The 20059-nt window shown below is 33.5% G+C and overlaps 1 protein-coding gene across 1 annotated transcript; it reads left to right on the top strand.

The window, feature by feature from the left end:
* The first annotated feature begins 114 nt into the window (after positions 1 to 114).
* On the top strand, positions 115 to 13662 carry LOC148280601 (uncharacterized). The gene is made up of 9 exons (XM_088228098.1): positions 115 to 422; positions 504 to 725; positions 4253 to 4295; positions 5174 to 5351; positions 5845 to 6018; positions 8262 to 8465; positions 9205 to 9375; positions 10220 to 10409; positions 11224 to 13662. Exons 1-9 carry the CDS (start codon positions 291 to 293, stop codon positions 11500 to 11502), a joined length of 1593 nt encoding a protein of 530 aa, XP_088084224.1. The 5' UTR covers positions 115 to 290; the 3' UTR covers positions 11503 to 13662.
* The last annotated feature ends 6397 nt before the right edge of the window (positions 13663 to 20059 follow it).

The raw sequence follows: 20059 nt of genomic DNA, 5'->3' as shown, positions 1-20059 counted from the left end.
CCTATTTAATTTTTCTAAGGGAAATAAAAAAATCCTAGAGAAGAGCTATTTTTTACCGTCTATTAGCTATTTACCGATTTTTTTGCAGGTCTACCGAAATTTGTGTCTCTGACAGAATTTAACTTGATGAAGTTGGCAAAGCTGATTCGAAATTCGAAATAGAAAAAGCAAATTGCAAAATTGTTTTTGATTGTTGTACATATATACGTAATGTGATAAATAATGTGAATTATACTCCAGTTGTTTCAATATAAGTAAAACTAAGCGAGAGATGAAATAAATCATGAAAAATGGCATCGCTTATGAAAGGCATATGTAGACTATGTGCAACACCCGGAGGACATAGTATGACAAATGTACTGACAGATGCGTCCGAATATATGAATATGGCTGATATTATATTAAAATATTTTGACATAGCGGTAAATACTCTTATTAATATAAGCGCCTAAGGTCTTTCAATATATTCATTCAGTTTTATAACTAGGCATTTTTGTTTTTAGATATCTAAGGATGATGTGTTTCCTAAAGAAGTTTGCGAATGTTGCATTGTCAAAATCAAATCATTCGACGAATACGTTGAGCAGTGCTTGCGGGCGCAGAATTTCTTCACTAAGTTAATCGGAGACCCTGAAACAAGCAAAGACGATGATTTATATAAGATGGTTAAACGTGAGCTTGATTTGGAGATCGTCCCTGATGATATCAAAGACGTGGATGTTAAGGTTTGTTAATTTGTGCGATATTAACTTGTTATCAAATAATAATTATTAATTATCTTTTATTTTAGAAGTATAGCTACTAGAAATAATTTGAATATAAAACTGCCTTTTATTTCCTAAATCCACCATCCAGGGTCCAAAAACGCCACTGTCCACGATCACTATTTTTAGGAAGATCAACAAAACCAGTAGCGAAAATACAATTTTTTAAAAGTTTAATGTACAACTTGTCAATAGTATTACAGGTAGTGAAAAGAATATTCATTTTAAGTTGAATATGCACATTGAACTTTAAAGAAGTAGTCTTTTTGCTACTGGTTTTGTTGGTCGTCCTAAAAACAGTGATCATGGACAGTGGCATTTTTGCTTTTAACCCCCTCAATTACTCTAGCACATTACTTCATGGACATTTGGGTGGCTATGAAGTATATTATTTGTTGAATCCTAATTTAGAAGCAATGAATTCGATACATGTGAAGTTTTCTTTATATCACACGATAGTGATGTTTTTCTATCTACCATAATAATTTATCAATCGTTCTTAGAATGACTAATGGGTGATTGCCTTATATTTAATACTGCTATGTTAAATTAAATATTAGAACAGTGATGGTTAGCCTTTTGAGCTTTTTTTTTTGTTAGTTAGCATGTCAAAATTCTGAAAAAACTTTACTCGCTTCAAGCATTATAAACTTCATCAGTCAGTCGGTTTCTTTTATCTATTTAAATATTATTTAACACTGAGAATAAGGTCTCACAGAGTACGTCGATGGAAATATTGCCAGTAAAGACATCGCTAGAGTGCCAAAAGCGTTCAGTAGTCGGTTCCAAGCATTCAAAATATCTTGCTCGTAGTGATGAAAAATCTAGGAGTACAAATGGATTAACATCTCTGCTGGCGAGCTCATACTAATGAATTAAGCCGCAAAATATTTTTCAGTCTACATTCACTTAGAAGGTTGCAAAAATTCTTACCCATTAATAACTAAATGCACCCTTGTACAAGCATTACTACTACCCATTCTAGATTATGCTGATGTTTCCATGACTGATTTAAGCTGTGAGCAACTCGATAAACTTGAACGACTTCAGAATACATGCATAATGTACATTTTTGGTCTTAGGAAATATGACCACATTTCTGATTATCATAGGCAACTGAAATGGCTCAAAATTAGACAGCGGAGAGACTATCACTTCCTCTCACTTCTGTTCAATGTACTTCATAGTCCTAACGCTCCTATATACCTGCGTGAAAATTTTCAACGCTTATCAGTTCATGGTTTACCTCTTCGTTTTAATTCTCAAGGCACTCTCTTAATACCCATCAACAATTCCTTTTTCTTCTCTAACTCATATAGTGTCCATGCGGCTCGACTGTGCAATCATCTCCCATCCACCATCAAAGATGTTACTACATTATCTCTGTTTAAATCACGTCTGAAGAAACATCTCCTTTCTCTTCCTTAATCTCCCCTCCTTTCCTTTTTCCTCTTTTTTCCCTCTTTCCCTATTCTCCAAATGATTTCTTCTAGATTCATGAGTTTGGACCTCAAGTCAACGGATGCTGTCTTGAAGTTCTCAAGTAAAGATCGTTTGTAAATTATGTGTGTCACCACAAATGTCTTGACGTGTCACCTCTGACACGCGTCATAGGTTACCGATCTCTGTACTAGTACTTAATTTATTTGCTCTTCCCACTCAATGCTAATATAGAGGGATCTGGCAATATCTCCATCTTATTTCATTTTTGTGTTTTTCCTAACTGCAATGAACAAGTTATGAAGCCATATACTCTGGTCCGTAATATGAAGCGTTTTTGCTTTAAAATAATTCATTAAATGCCTAACCATATTGGAATATAACTATTTTTTGCACCACAACCGGCCAGGAGGTTCAATTACAGTGGTGAATTATATCGCACAATACCCAGGCTAGAGAAATATCACATTTAATGTTGGTGTTCTCACCGAGAATCGAGCCCGGAACCTTCCCTGTGTGAGTCGAGCGCCTAAACCACTGAAGATGTTTTAGTGTTTAAATATACATTTTTAAAAATAAATATTTGCGTTCTTATGATTTACCGAAATATTTAATTTTGAGGGCCATTTTCAACGAGTTGTAAATAACTCACTATAGAAAACGGGAATCGGGTTGGCGTAGAGTGGGATTCGAACCACAGACCTTTGGTCCGTGAGTCCGAGACACTAGCCACAGGACCACAACCCGATTCGATTTAAACTCAAAATGAGTTCAAATTCACTCCTGTAAAATACTGTTTTTTTTAGATAATGCATATTGCCAGATCACCATCAATATTAGAGGCAGGTAAGACCCTGTCGCCTGTACACATCAATCAGTTGATCTGCATCACCAAAATGACCAAGCGTAGTTCAATTGATCTAAATGTATCACTAGCTCTTTTAGTATCTTTAGTTTCCTTTTGTCTTTCATGTCTATAGTTCGTGAATGAAACAAATGTAATAATAAATATTACTTCTATGAATTAAACAATTATAATATATGAATGTAATAATTTAAGGATTGCTAAATTGAGATAAGATATATTGTTGATTTTGAAACAAACATGTTTTACTTAGGCTAGTTTATCAACACAATTTTTTCTTGTCGTATTTTTTTTACATATTATAATAATGCACAACTGTAGAAAACTGTCATCAATTATTTATTAAAAAAACATAAATAATACTATTAAGCTTTTTTTATGGGACAAATCAGTACTAAAATTAGATTTCAAAACAAGGTTGATTTACTTTATAAAAGCTATTTTTGTAAAGAATATCTAATAAACTCCAGCGAACAAACTAACCACTTGCTCGCATTTAAGGGTATTAATAAAACATAAATAATTTATTTATTTATTGACGGCCGTAGCCAAGTTGTACACATTGTATTAACATAGTTAAAAAGTAAAGAAACATATTAAGTTTATAAATCTTACATGCATATCATGATGTACACATGGGTACATTATGCGTGTTGTAAACATTAGTATAAATAAATTGAATTTTACATATTTATAAACGGATTGAATTTTTGGTTCATCGGTCGTTGTAATGTCAGTAGTACCTATTTCCTATGTGCAACTGAATTCTCAATGTAAATAGTACCTATAGATTCATAAAATAATATTAATATAATATCTAATAACACCTGCATTGGGCAATGACTGATTTACAGAAACAGAAAGGAACAAAGGAGTCAGTAGAGGCATGTATGTACCTTCTACAGATACAGAGCATGTAGGTAGTTAGTTAGTTACGGTACGGAGATTAGAATACAATCGTAGCCAATGAATGAAGATACATTTAGTTCAGCGCTCTTCTTGTTCGCAAACTAGATGACCGAGATGTGAGATACGTGGCTTTAGTTCAATATTTCCGACCTTGTCAGTAAGACCTGATCATTTGTGAGAAACACACCTCTAATTAATATGGGATTTTTGTTTTATTCAGACATTATCATACTATTGAAACTTTTTTACGATAACATTGCTTTTTCCTTTCCAGGTTAAGATAGAAGTCGCGGATATAGAGGAAGATGATATCTCAAGTAATTCAATTTATTGTATTTTTACATACAGTCGAACTTGGTTATTACCAGGAAGATGGGACCAACTGAATTTGCTCGTTACAAGCATTACTCGTTTTACCAGAGAAAGGTTTTTTTTAAATCCAATCGCCATTGCATATTATCACTAAGTAAACAAATAAATATACATATAGTTCATAAAGATAATTTAAAAAATAAAACCATCAAGGAAAGTTATAATAAATGCCTACAAACATACTACATTTTAAATTTGAAATGCAGATAAATAAACATATTTTTCCACAATATTTACACAGTGGATAAGAAAAAAAATTCCACACCACAAGATTTTTCGCAGCATATTTTATTTCTCAAATAATTGCCACTCACTCACCAATTGAGGGACACTTCCTCTTATTAGTAGACATGTTTAGATTTTAAGGGTTAGCTTTTAACTGATCTGACATCACACACTCCTAATGTTTATTGTGCATTGACCATAGAACATTAAAAAAAACGTAAAAACCCCCAAAATAAAGATGTCATTAATAAACTACAAAAGAAGTTGTAAATTGTAATGTAGTGCCCAGTGGCATCGGCCCTAAGTTAGCCGCCCGTTTAGATTTTATTTCTCAGGTTCTTGTTTTAAAAATTATGTTTTTAAACAGTCAAAGAGTTTTCGCTCAACTGCTGACAATATTTTTGTTCGGTAAGTCCGAGCAGTAGCTTGTATGTATGGAAAAAACCATAAACTAAAATGTCGATGAATGTTTCCTTGTTACATCTGAGAACTCCCTCTCGCCGTGATCGTTATAACCAAGTTCGACTGTATATATATATATATATTTTAGTTTTTACATTCAAAGTAAAAATACTTAATACATTTCTGTTATTTTTAGATTCATTATTTGACGATGGTCTAGATTATCCGATAAGTGACCTTTTACCTAAGAAGTCTCGGAAAAAAAAACTTAAATCGTCCAAAAAAAAGAAAACAAGACTAAATCATTCTCTAGATTCAGAATCCAAGACAAGGTCCTACAAAAAATCAGATCCTAATTTACAGAAATATTTTTCGTAAGTAAAAAAAAACTGTTTTCTCCCATAGTATATTGTAGTGGTAAACATCTTTAAACCTTATTCATATTAAATGGTGCTTATGGCATTGCATTAGCAACATAATCGCTTGGTTGTTCCGAACCAGCTTTTCTCATAAAACATATTTCTAAAATACCTAGGAATATTTATAAAAATTATTAATATATTATATTAAAATGATTTTCATTAGGTTGTCTTTAAGTGTTCCAATGCCCATTTAATATGCCGTTTCTTCCCAACAGTTTTTTCAGCACATGTTTTATTTTACAAAATTGTATTTAATATAAAAAGTTGAATGTTTTTTTTTCACATGCATATTATTTTACGTCTCGATATACTTAACGTTTCTACCTCTCTAATGGAGCTAGATGGTTGTGTTTAGAGAGAGAGCATGCTCATTAAATATTCCCAGTGAGCTTATCTATTCATTTTCTCCAATAAACAAAATAAATATCTCGAAACATGGTTTTAGGTTCTCGTGCTTCGTTTGCCAGAAGGTTTGCGCTAACTGGTTTCGACTCAAATCTCACATTGTTCAGGAGCATAAACAGCAACCCAAAGTGCAGTGTGAGTGTGGTTGTGTTGTCAGATCCAAGACCGCCATATATCGCCATGTGTCTGGACACAATGATCCCAGCAGTTTCGCGTAAGTACTTTACAAGTCTCAGAAGTAAAACAATAGATTATTAAAACAAATTAAAATAAAAAGTTGGTCAAGCAACATTCTATTTACTGATTTTTAAAAAAAAAAAAATATTTTATTTATTTCTTAAGTTAGCTTATATTAAAACTAATATAAACTATTATGTACATTTACATCATCTATATATATTTACATTTTCTTACAGTAACTTATACATTTATTTTTAAATTCTTTCGGACACTTTTCATTCTTCATACATTCAGGCATCTCATCATACATTTTTAAACCCTTATACATCAAACAATTTTGCGACTCAGCTCTTTTCAATAATGGTAGTCTTATTTTATCCTTTTGTCTAGTAGCATATTCATGACAATTTTTGTTTAAGACAACTTTATCCTTAAAATATTTTGGTAATTTATCGTGAAAAAATTTATGTATAAAAAAATATATATATCAACATATTAAATTTAAGTCTCCTTACAGATAACCATTTTAGTTCATCTCTCATTTTTTTTACATTGCTATATTTATTTTTCTTAAGAACTATTCTCATCGCTTTATTTTGTAAAATTTCTAGTTTATTTAAATTTCCTTCGTTTGCTAAAAATAATATTGTTGAGCAGTAATCTATATGTGGAAGAATGATTGTTTTGTAAATTAGTTCTGCAGTATCTTTATTTAATTTATTTCTCAATCTACTTAGGAAAAATATATTTTTTGATATTTTTTTATTAACGTGTTCAAAATTTGCATTTAATGTCAATTTTGAATCAAGTATTATCCCCAAATATTTCATGTTTTTATATTGCGACTAAAACACCAGTGTCATTTTTTAAACAAATTGTTAGTAAATTTCTCCTCCTCAGTTGAAACTTCACCACTTATAAACCACAGCATTTTGTTTTAATAAAAAAGGAATCTTTGTTATTTGAAAGGTCTAAGCAATTTATGTTTGAAGATGAAAACAAAGCAGGCAAAGTGGGATTTCAAACTAACTGTTTAGACCTTTTATGAGCAGATTTCTGAAAATATTTTATTTTTATATTTGGCCTACTAGAGTATTCTGATTATGTCTTATCGCGTAAGCGCATGGATAATTTTTTGTATGACGTAATTAATACTAACATTTTCTTATACTTGTATTTAAGTTTTGAAGCTTTAAAGATGTATTTTTTCCTAATCATTATTTTTAGACTATTGTGTCATGAATAAGAAACAATGTGTATTGTGTTTGTAACATTATAAGAGTAGGTAAAACAGGGCTCTTAAGGAAAAATATATTTGGGTATGACTTTAATTTTAACTGGCGCCGGCCATTTTCTTTATAATAAAAACAAATTGTTCTCCTTTATAAGAGGGGAACGCAGGCAGATTGTGGTCAGAATTAAGAGACAGTCGAACAGTTAGTTTGATCAGTGGAGTGTGTACTAACGCCGTTCCCCCGCGGGGGTAGGCGGAGAAGATAGAACGCCGTATTACTCTGTCTTTGTATACGGACCTCGCTTCTTCTATTTTTATACGCCTTTTCTTCGCAAGTTGACATCTACGCCCTGTTTTGATAGTGTTATACTTCTAAATAAGTGGAAAATAAAGGAAATTCTAATCGAAAGTGTTTTACTACTCTTTGATTTACGAGATTGCCATGTTCCAGTACCATTAAGACGATACACTAACAATAGTTGATCCAAAATCCAAAAAATCCTAGCTAGGAAATAAACAAAATGTTTTTGACTCTAATATATTTTTTGGATACTATTTCACACACCGAACTGTATAAAAAGAATACATTTCTGTGAAACAGAACCTGGACCCTGGACGGGTGTTTTTGTCTCGATGGCTGCTCTTGGGTAAAAATCCTGGAAAAGGAAATCGAGTGGAGAAATGTCAGCCTTGTAGTGTAGTGGTTGGCGTGCTCCACTATGATTATATTTTCATCTTTTAACATTTTTTTACTTCCTTACAAATTAACATAAATGTATTGGCATTTTTTAGTATGAGACAAAAATGATTTTATTATACATATCAACGGAATTTGTATGAAAAATTGGTTTTAGGGAATAAATTTCTTTTTTTTTTCGATATATGTCATTTTTCGCTACATCGCGTTTTGTTATATCGCTGTTTTACTGTGTATAATGCAATTAAAAATTTAAACATGATACTTTTAATATCAAATTATTATTTTTGACAAAACTACAATAAAAAAACATGTTACACAACTCTAAAATTGTGGCTTGTTTCAGTTGTGACCAATGTTCTCGAATTTTGAAGACCCAGGAGGATTTGGACAAGCACAAAATGCGCCACGTACCCAAACCTGACCGCGTGTACAGCTGCTCAGGCTGCGCTAAGATATTCAATTCTAAGGAAAACTTGCGCTCTCATGAGCGAGTTCACATTCCCCTCTTCCAGAGATACATTTACCCCTGCAACATCTGTGGAAACAAGTAATGCCTACTGTTTAAAATATCACTTTTCAAATAAAAAATATTGATTGTGAAATATAAAAATATATATTGCTTTCCTTAAATTGATTATGTCAACTAAGAAATAAAAAAATGGAGTTTGAGCTGACCGTAACATAATTTATCCTGTATCATTCTTGCTGTAAATTTTTGATATCTGAATTTTATGCAAAAACTACCTTTTATTACATATCAGTTTTTTTTCCTCTTTTTGTTACAATTTTTTATAAAAGTTTAATTCTCAATATGTCAATTCATTAATTGAATAAATAACAAATATGTCCAGGGGGAGGACGAATGCAGTTCTGCGTGTAAAATGGAACCAGAACCCCGGACTAGTGTTTTCAACTCGATGGCTGCTTTCGGGTAAAACTCCCGAATGATGAAATCGAGTGGAGATAAGTCCGCCTTGTCGTGTAGTGGTTGATGCATTTGCCAACCATTTTTGAGATCCCGGGTTTGACTCCTGGCAGGGTGGGCGTGAAACATTTATTTTTAAGATACTTTAAACTGATATATTCCATTGCTCCTGGATTGGCACCTGAAACGTGGTACTGATCACCTTACCTTAATGCAGTACCCCATGCACAACCGGGTGCGGAAAAGGAAATGGTGATGATGACGATGAATCAGTCATTGACATATATGGCTGCTTTTTAAATAAATCAAAGCCTAAATCTGTTAATAAAAAATAATGCCTATTTTGTCATATTTTTCTCAGATTCACAACCAAATCAGCCGTGGTGGGCCATACGCGCGCAGTACACGAGAAGATAAAGCGCTATATATGTGATGTGTGCGGATACGCTTGTAGTACGGGTGGAGAGTTAATTCAGCACCGTGCAATCCATAGTGAAGAGAAGTTATTCCAATGCAGTCGCTGTCCTAAAAAGTAACGCTTCCTTTAGTTATCGACTATTTAACACATTTGAGAAGTTCTTTACTGTGTGGATCAAAAATGTTATAGAGTTTCCCAACTTACTTTGGACAAAACTTGAAATATAGGAGATGAGGGTATTGTTTTACAATTTTGAAACACTATAAAGTAAGACGACTGTGAGTCACATATCCTGCTCCATTGTTTCAAAATACCAAAATAAATATTAGAATAAGTGGTAGTACTCACTTTGAATCAAATGTTAATTGTGATAGAAATCGTCGCGACACTGACAAATGATTTTTTTGAGATTTAAGGATACAAAGTGATAATATAAATCATTCTTACTAAATTAACTTCATATTGGCAACTGGGCCCCGATTACAATGAGTTATCTTCGACTGTCCATAAAGAAAAACCGATATTTGTGTACGAAAATGAGAATATTTGCATGAACATTTAAAGTATCTTCATCGGTAACCTATAATTGAAAATGTTTCGAAGAAAAAATTGTATGCATATTCTGCTTTTTATACAGAAAACTTAATTTTACTTTGTAGATAAAATTAAAGATAAATGTTAACTTCCCATTGTAATCGGGACCCTGATCTTATTACACAATTTCGTATGTGCTGTTTTGTGGTATAACTCAAAACTGGTTAAAATGCAGATTCCTGACATTGGCATATTCGTTTAGCAATATTGTTGAATGGAAATATGCATATATATAATCATAAGCAGAAAAGCCCCCAAGATCAGGCTACATAACCCAACGCTTCAATGGATCTGCAAACATACAAAAATATTCCAATATCCTAATGTTGCTGCGGATCATAAAATTTAATAAATATATTTTTAGGTTCAAGACTGGATCAAATCTCAAAGCCCATTTAGATACTCACGATGCAACATCCTACCCGTGTGGTACTTGCAACAAGGTTCTCAATAGTAGGCGGACGTACCGCAAACACCTGTTGGTTCATGATGATCTCTGTCGCCACGTTTGCTCCTTCTGTAATAAAGCCTTCAAGCGAAGACAAACTCTCAAAGTAAGTTAGATTGTTTACTTCACAAGCATAAAATAATACAATGTAGGTTCTAATAATCGAAAATGAGTGGAAAAAACTTACGTGGTTATTTACGACTAGTTGAGAATGGCTTCAAAATGGAAAAATTTGCAAACGTATCAAAACACATTTTTCTTTTAACCATTTCTTGCATATCACCCCGACTGTGAGGCTAAAAATTCTGGTCCAATAGCTTATGGCCCACAGTTGGGATGCGGTATTTATTTCGCTTGTATTCCCAGAATATGTCAAGGTTTAGAATTTACATTGTCAATGACATCTATGGATGATAATGCACAGAAACATCATTGATAACTTATTTGTTTACCGATTGATTGACAATGCCACACAATCTTATCGTCACTTTGGCCGATACATTTTTTTTCTATTGAAAATAAGTCACTTTGCAGAGCACGACTTTTTCATCAATTCTTACTCATCAAAAGGTTAGTATAATTTGAAAAAAAAGTTTTTAATGTTTGAAACTTATTTTATATATATTATGTTAGTTTGTAATAATTTTTTATTTTTTTTAAGAAAAAATTTGCGTTCTTATGATTTACCCAAATATTTCAATTTTGGGGACCATTTTTAACGAGTTGTAAATAACTCACTATTAGAAAATGGGAACCAAGGTGTGGTGCCTCGGACCTCTGATCCGCGAGTCCGCGACACGAGCCATAGGACCACAACCTTGTACAAGCCTGAAGAAAGTGTTACCGAAACTAGTTGGTTTATAAAGTTATTTTATTTCAATGTATTTTTTTTAATGTGTTTATGAGTTTTATCTTTTTAGGTGCACCTGACTTGTCACACTGGCGACACGCCCATCCAATGCCCGTGGTGCCCTCAAAGGTTCGCCTATAGCTCGGCCTGCCGGTCCCACAAGCAGCGCTGCCACCCGGAGGAGCTGGCCAGCCAGGCACAAGCCCCTACCGGTGGCTACCCGCCCGCCCACCCCAAGGACCACATACAACTGCCCCCAGATATGAATTTGCAATACGAAACCAACTTGACTGAGGGGGACACCAAGGACAGCTTGAAAATGATCATGGAGCATAATAACATACAGTGATAAGTGTGTTTGGTCCATTTATATTGTAATTGTCTACATCCATTGAAAATGAATCGAACCTCGGTGAATTCCTCTGTGGAATACAGTGGCAAAAGGGATATTTCCTCCGGTAGAAATATACAAACTAGGCAGTTTACTCACCTACCCTTATGTACTTTTTTGAGCGGCTAGCTGGCGGAGCGGAAAGGTGACCCCTCTTAAACTCAAGGGGGGTACGAGGTTGTCGTCTGGTGTCTCTTTTCCGATGTTATTTCATTTAGTCGAGTATATATTTTTTTCGGCTTAAAATGACGGGAGCTAATCTACTATTTGTTAAATGATGGGGTTATGTGACCATATATATTTATTTTATGAGGGTGAAAGCATGAAAAATCAAGTGTAAATCAGAACAATTATACATTCAACAGGGTAGACATAACTTCGACTTAGCAGCGAGACAAAAAGCTACAGTCACATTTACCCACAATCAGTAGAAACAATTATATATTTCTCAATAAAACAATATATCTAGTTGGATAATTTATGTAGCGCCATTTTTGTGAAAATTACCTCAAGGGAAAAGAAGGATTCAGTCGCCTTTTAACAATGTGGGCGGAAGGAAATATACAGTTGTTTATGTGAGATGTGGGTCCTCACGCGCTGCGGAAGACAGACCAGGGTTTCACCTCTATGGCGTGACACGGTGACCAGGGCTGAATCCAGAGTTTGACGTGTTTTACACACTGAATTATATAAAAACCGTCTATCGTACGCACCAAACTGAGTCATATGGAAACTGTCCGCACTTAACTACAGTCACTTCGGGATCGGACAGGAAGCCTTCATGGTACCCGCCTAGCGAAAGGGTGGTTAAAAACACAAGAGGGGATTTTTACCGATCTGGGCTTAACGAATGAGTGCAGGTTTGATCTAGCGGCGCATTTCGCAATGTATTTTTCTTGGCGCTAGGTGCACAGGTCTGCCGTGGTCAAGACTCCGTCCGGGACTGCGGTTTAGACTTACTTCGACTTGGGTGCAAGATCGTTCTCGAAAATGGATCTACTTCGCGACATGCGTCCTGATTGGTTAGAAAATATCCGATGCTTGCACAGAAAGCGAACAGGGTGACATCACTTTTGGATTTTTAAAAGAAATGGCGTGAATTATTTTTTGACACCATCTACTGAAAGAAAATGTCTTTACAGAATATGATAATTGAAACATCCGTACATCTAATGTAACGAGGAAGTTTACTAATGAATTATTTAAGTCAAGGTATATATTTTTAATATATTGTTATTTTTATGCCACTAAGATTTACATTTTTTCTGTACATTTATTTTTATTCCTTACCTAGTTCTGTGTATGAGTTCAAGAAGGGCCAATGTCATATTTGATATAAGATATTGAGTTTTGAATATTTTGGCAAAAAAATTTTCCTTACTGCAACCTAAGGCACTTCTATTCTTTTTCTTTTAAGAGATCATAAGATCTGTATTATACTGAGATGATGAGGTCCAACTGTATCTCCCTTGGGCGGTCTTCCAGGCGAACGTTGTCCAGATGGGATTTCGTTGGCTGCAGCGTACACAAGTCTGTCACTGCTCATCCTGCCCACATGGTCCCTCCAGTATCTTCTACGTTGAGCTGACTGGGCTGACTCTTTGGGCTGACTGGCGTGACTCGCTTCTTGCAGTCATTGCTCTATATTTGAAGTGAAATCATTTAGCGTGTGTGTGTGTCATCGATCAATGGACTATGACCCCCACACACCTTATAGGGTTTCTGGATATTGTAAGACTTTTTGTTTTGCTGACTGACATGTACTACGTGGAACTTATACAGCATTCTTTGTAGATTCAGCTATTATACCTCTATTACAATATTATTACCTTTTAAGGCTTTTAGGCAATGACATAACTATTAGTAAAATGGTAACATTCAGGTGACATTGACCCCTTTCATGCGGACTTCATAGTTTTAAATGCAATGATATTCTTCTTTCGTGATTTAGTTACACCCTTTACAGGGTAAACATACGTACTAATAACCATTCATTTACATAACTGAATGTGCTCCTCAATCTTTTTGGCTACTATGTGCACACTGAGTTTAGATTTACTATTCCTTGAATACCTTATTTCCAATAAACATAAAAATGTGCATACCTTAAAGTGCCAAGGAATTGTCTTATTTTAATATTCTAAGTTTCTTACCAGCACTGAATATACCAAAACCAGGGTAACCGGAAAGTCTACTGTATAGAGTTTATACTTAGGGTCACAGAGGGCACAGTGGAATGAAAAACGCATTATGATTTTTATAAAAATAAACTTTTATTCATTCATCATGTGGTGAGAACTAAAATTTTAAGCAGTCTGCTTTATCATTTTACAATAAAAATATCAAAAAATATTCATGTATAATAATTATTGTCATTTTTCCGTGATCAGAATTTTGTTTCACTGTGCCCCAGGTCTGGGGTTGAGTGGAACACCCCTAGGGGCACAGTGGAACATACATGATAAATCTAAAAAATACAGTAAACTAATGGAAATTATACATTTTTATTTATTTATTTATTTATTTATTTACGGACAAAGTCCATTATAAACATTACAATTAAAAGAAATTTTTACAAAGGAATAAAAAAATATAAGGAACAGAAATAAGCAGCAAAGACAGATGATAGATTTTTTAGATTAAGTAAAAAGCATAGGCTAACTATACAGATTCTTTAGCTGATTTGTAAAGAAAGACATCCTTACACCATAATAATCAAGATCTTGATGATCGTTCACCCGCCTGATCATTCTGGGCAAAGGCGACTGTGCACCATAATTGGTCCTGTAGTGACCGAGGAAAAGCATTTCATTATTTCTTAGTCTACGGGTGGGAACGTTAAAAAGAATCTTTTGCAAAATTTCAGGGGCATCAATGAGACAGTTCATAATTTTATACATGCAGATTATATCTGCAATGCATCTGCGTTTTTCAAGACTTGATATGCTTAAAAACCTCTCCATATCAGAATATGAATAGTCTCCTCTTTCCAATCCCATCTTCCATGCAATTTTTCTTATAAAACGATGTTGAACTGATTCAAGGCGCTTGATATGAACAGCATAATGAGGGGACCAGATTACAGATGCATATTCAAGAATAGGGCGAACTAAAGAGCAATAAAGTGTTTTAAGTGTAAGCATACTTTGGAAATCAGACGTAGTTCTATTAATAAAGCCTAAAATTTTTAAGGATCTGTTTACTATATTATCAAAGTGTTCCAGAAAAGTTAGTTTATTATCTAGGATCACTCCAAGATCTCTTATAGAGGTGACAATCGAAAGAACTTGGCCATTAAGTTTATAATCAAAAATAAAAGGATGTTTACATTTATGGTATGAAATAATTTTGCATTTATCGATGTTAAGTTCCATGTTATTAGTTTTGCACCAAGTATGAAATGCATTTATGTCTTCTTGGAGTCTGACACAGTCATCAATATTTTTAATTAGCTTAAGTATCTTGTTATCGTCAGCAAAAAGCCAGAATTTTGTAAAAGAAAAAACATTAGCAGCATCATTAACAAACAGATTAAATAGAAGAGGGGCCAAGTGGGCACCCTGTGGTACACCAGAAGTTACTAGGAAGCTATTTGATATGAAGTTATTGATTTTTACACTTTGTTTTCTATGTGAGAGGTAGGATTTTAAAAACGATAAAAAGGGATCTCTAATGCCTACAGCACGAAGTTTAGCACATAAAATGTTGTGATCAACTTTGTCAAAGGCCTTGGAGAAGTCTGTATACAGTACATCAGCTTGAAGATTATTCTCGAACGCTGTAAAAATAGTATCAGTAAAAGAAAGCAAATTGGTCGTCGTTGATTTGGCTGTCCTAAATCCATGCTGCTCCTCAATCAGCACATTTTTAAATATAGGTGTTATTTTTTTTGTAATAATTGATTCGAATAGTTTAGGTACAGGAGATATCATTGAAATGGGTCTATAGTTAGTTACGTTAGATTTATCACCAGATTTGAATATCGGTCTTATTATAGAAATTTTCCAAATATCAGGAAATACACTCGTTGTTAAAGACATATTAAACAGTAAAGACAGAGGCTTGGCAAGACTAGATTTACAATTTGATAGTAGTATTTCAGGAATACCATCTGGACCAATACATTTACCATTACCAAGTTTACTTAGAGCGATTCTGACATCCTCAGCTGACACTTCACAATTATTCAGGTCTACAGTATTAGTATAGCTAAATAAGGAATTAACATTGGAAGAATTATTAACATATACTGAAGAAAAATGCGTTGCAAAAAGATTAGCTATGTCGGTACCATTAGATGCGTGTTTATCTTTAAGAAACATACTTATTGGCAGATCGTTATTGAAACGCTTATTAGAAACAAAACTCCAAAACTTTTTGGGATTTATGGACAACATTGTTTCAGTTTCATTGATGTATGATCTATAACAATTGGATGATTCAGACTTCGCAAGTTCTCTTAGTTGAGAAAATTGTTGATAAAATTTGAGATTCCCAGTTTGTTTATAAAGTTTGTGGATCCTTTTCTTTTTCAAAATCAGAGTCTTTAAATCAGAGCTAAACCATTTTGGAAACTTAGGTTGAATAAAATTTCCTTTTGGGATAAATTGTTCCATCCCAATTGCGACTTTATCATTAAATAAGATGACTGCATCATTTATATGAGAATTGCTTAGAATACTGTTCCAATCAATTTCTGAAAGATATTGACTGAGGCCAGCATAATCACCATCTTTAAATTTAAGATATAATGAGTCATTAGGTTTGAGTAAGTTATTAGAAAATGAATGGCAAATATCTCCAGAAAGTGGAGGGTGATGTTTATCGACTGGTAATAATGGATCAATGGATTCAATGACAGTAGAATTAGAATTATTGCTAAAGATTAGATCAAGGCAATAGTTTGAGCAGTTAAGTATAGAATTCAATTGGAACATGTTTAAATATGAGAAAATGTTAGCAATTAGAGAAGCATTTACAGATATGGGGTTTGCCACATTAACGCCTTCATTGTCGTTGATCCAAGTTACTTTAGGCAAGTTATAGTCTCCGCAGATGAAAATAGAGTTAGAAACTACCGATACTTTTTCCACCATGTCAGAATGGGATTTGTAAATATCAATTGACGATGTCGGAGGAATGTAGACACACCCAATTACAAGTTTTTTGTGACCAATTCTAACACACAAATATATTTTTAAGATGCGTTGTGGAAAGTACAAAATGTTGGCCTTATCTGTGGCAATAATTTAAGTAGTATGTCATTTTTGGACACAACTGCTATATCAGGTTCAAGAGGAAAGCAAAATCCGTCAAACTTGCCACTTTCCCTAAGGTAGCTGATATCATATTCGTCTTTTTCTGGGTCACAGTCAGTTAGCAGTTGTCCAATAAAGTATTTGATTGGTAATATTGATGTTTTTTGTTGATATTTCTTGATAAAACTCCATAGTTAATGATTATGATAAAATTATAAATAAACTTATCAATGAAATTTCTTGGTTTAGTTTTACTTTTTATTATTTTGACCAACGAGCGCTTTCGCCTAAGTAGGCATCTTCAAGACTGGTGAATTGTTTACAACATTTTCAGTTTTTATACTATTCTTAACATATTTTGGAGATAAGATCAAATAAGTATTTTAACAGGGGACAGAAACAAATATTTACAACTAGTTTGCTAAACAGTTCATTTTTGGGAGTTTTTGGACTGAAATTGGGATTAAGCATTTATTATTTAAAAGGTGGGAAAAGAATACATGGCGAAATACAACAGAGTGGGAAATGCACATTTTAACAGATAATGTTAGCGCAATACTTACACTAGGCATAATCCGTGACGAGGCATTCGTTTACATTATTTTTATATTATGTTCTAGTACATTATAACGCAGCTGTCATAAAACAATATACCTAGCTGGCCCCGTAGTGCAGTGGTCTGCGCTTTTGCCTACCATGCAAGAGGTCTCGGGTTCGATTCCCAACATAGTTGGCATGAAATATTGATTTAATAAGATGTTTTTACACTAGAATATTTCATAGTCCCAGGACTGGCACCTGAAGCCTAAGACTGATCATCTTACCTTTATGTAACAGAAATTATCAAGAAACACTGTGATTGGTGTACCAATTCAGTGCCCTATGCACCATTTTTTTGCGGAAAGGGAGTGATGATGATGTTGTCATAAAATAATATTTCAAGTGATAAGCGAGAGTACATCTGCATATTACTTACACACTATATAGCCGTTAAAAAATTAAGTCAAATTTATTACCTACTTTATGAACTATTAAAAGTTTAATGACATCTTTTCATTTAATAAATCATTTTTCATAGAAAGGGATTCAGCTCGAGTGTAACAAAATTCTTTTTTATGCTTAGAAAACATAACACTAAGATATTATGTACTTTAGTGACAGTTGATTTATTCTCCAAATGGAATCGCGCAAAGAAATACTTTACCAAGTTTGTTAAATCTTATATCAATTACGTTAAAATAGAGAATCTTCTCAGATTTGTGTCCTACACGCAGCACACAGTAAAATTCGCTTATGTGCTGTTGTTAATATAAACAAATTTTTAACAAATGTTTTTTGAAGTACCTACGCACTTATTATTTCGAGATTTTAAATTGGTTTCTGAGATGTTCTTCAAAAGAATTCTAATATTTAAGAAACTGACGAGTGATAAGGGTAAGTATCTGTCGATACTTATCCTTACCTATCATTCGTCAGTCTTCAGATGATGTCAGATCAGTTCATCAGTTGATCAATGCATCTCAAGTTGATCTGGTGATTCTAAATTCGTAGTTTTGTTTTGTCGATTTCATAATTTGGTGCATTGTGCGGTACACGGTTCGGTTGTTGATTGATCTCGGTGCAGTTTTTTATTTCATACAAATAAACGTAAAGCAGAAATTCGTGTTATTTACGCCTATAAATTTGGCTTAGAAACTTATTTACAAAGTAAAAAACTATATTTAGGGTATGTGGTGATGTATTAATTATTTTGACTTCATATATTCAAAATTAAATTAGTATCGTTTTGGTGGTTTAAGTGCATCTAGTGCGTTCTGTTTTTTTCACTGTACATACATATTTTTTACTTCCTATTTTTGAAAATATTTGTTTAAATGGCTGATTTAAAAGACGAACAAAGTGAAATTTGGAAACATTTCACTGTTATTAGCCCAGTTAAGGCGAAATGTGGATATTGCAGTAAAAATTTAAGTTATGGGGGAGGCACTACTGGAAATCTTGCTTACCACATTAAGTCGAAACATTTAGGCGTTTCGATAGAAAAAGTGACCTATGGTCACCAACAATGATACTCCATATCCGTTAATGAACGTCACGCGGACCATAAATAACTCTGGAGAAGAGCTTTTTGTTTCTAATACTCTTGCACCGAACTCGTCCATCGAGCCCACTCCATCTTCTTCCACCCAGCTACTGTCACCAACAGTAACATCTCACATAATACAAACAAGTCCTCAAGAAAAGATTACAAGCTATATTGGAAGACCCTTTTCATTGGTTGAGCTACAGTCAAGCAGTATTACCCATTTACTGTAAATGCCTAGACTTCGATATTACCTTCTCTAAGATGTTCTTCGCCTCTGTTATAATATGGTTATCTTAATAATTCCCTAGGGGGTTAAATCCAGCCCATAAAAATTTGGATAAACTCAAAGCATTGTTAAAATACCTACAATAATGGTTTTTTGGTACAAAATTTTGACCAGTCTGTTTTTTGGTTGGCTGAAAATATTACTTTTAGCAATAAGTCTGCCAAAGTACTTATTCTTTGTACTTGAAGTTTTAAATAAATAAATAATCGCCTTAATCATTGCAAAATTTACATTTCGGTAATTTTTGGGATACATTTCCGCTGAATTTTCTGTATATGTTGCCAGTTTTCTATTGAAGTTTGATTGAACTGTTCAGTTTTCTAAAAAAAACTTCAATATTTTTTGACTAACAGCCTTTTCAACTAGACAGAGTTAATAACAATAAAATGTTAAAATGACATTTATATTAAACACCACTATATGCCCATTGATTGTTTTATTTATTTGTATTTGGTGTTAATATGAGTTGTCAGTTTTTTTCCCAATTTAAAAATGAGTATCATAAGTAAAACAAATTACTGCTCTACAAATATTGTGGCTTTGCGTTACATATATTATTTTATTTGATTACAAGCATAGAATTAAGAATAGTTCAGAAACTGCATACGCACATCAAACAGAAAGCGAATAAACTACTCTCAAAGGAGTAGTTTTACATTTTGACCCATTAGTTTTTTTGTAGACGTCGCTCAGTACGCAACTCCCGATTTAAATTCAACTACTTGTGTCGTTTAAAAGTGTAGAAATACTGCTGGGATCTTAAAGAAACAGGATGGGATCACATTTCATGTGTAAGTAGCAAATGCATGTGTGAGTAGCAAATGCATTACTTAAAAATTGAATAATTTTTCCATCTGTCAGATTGTCAAAGAAAACAAAATGAAC

Source organism: Micrasema longulum, unplaced genomic scaffold, assembly GCF_059751315.1.
Source record: "Micrasema longulum isolate JH-2025_06_02 unplaced genomic scaffold, ASM5975131v1 h1tg000561l, whole genome shotgun sequence".
Taxonomy (NCBI): domain Eukaryota; kingdom Metazoa; phylum Arthropoda; class Insecta; order Trichoptera; family Brachycentridae; genus Micrasema; species Micrasema longulum.
Note: the sequence above shows the minus strand (reverse complement) of the source record. Positions and strands in the feature narration are given on the sequence as shown.

Excerpts from the sequence above, each read along its gene's own strand:
- LOC148280601 (XM_088228098.1), top strand. The coding sequence starts at position 291 with ATGGCATCGCTTATGAAAGGCATATGTAGACTATGTGCAACACCCGGA. Across the intron at positions 4,296-5,173 it reads AGAGGAAGATGATATCTCAA|ATTCATTATTTGACGATGGT; the intron begins GTAATTCAATTT and ends TGTTATTTTTAG. Across the intron at positions 8,466-9,204 it reads TGCAACATCTGTGGAAACAA|ATTCACAACCAAATCAGCCG; the intron begins GTAATGCCTACT and ends TATTTTTCTCAG.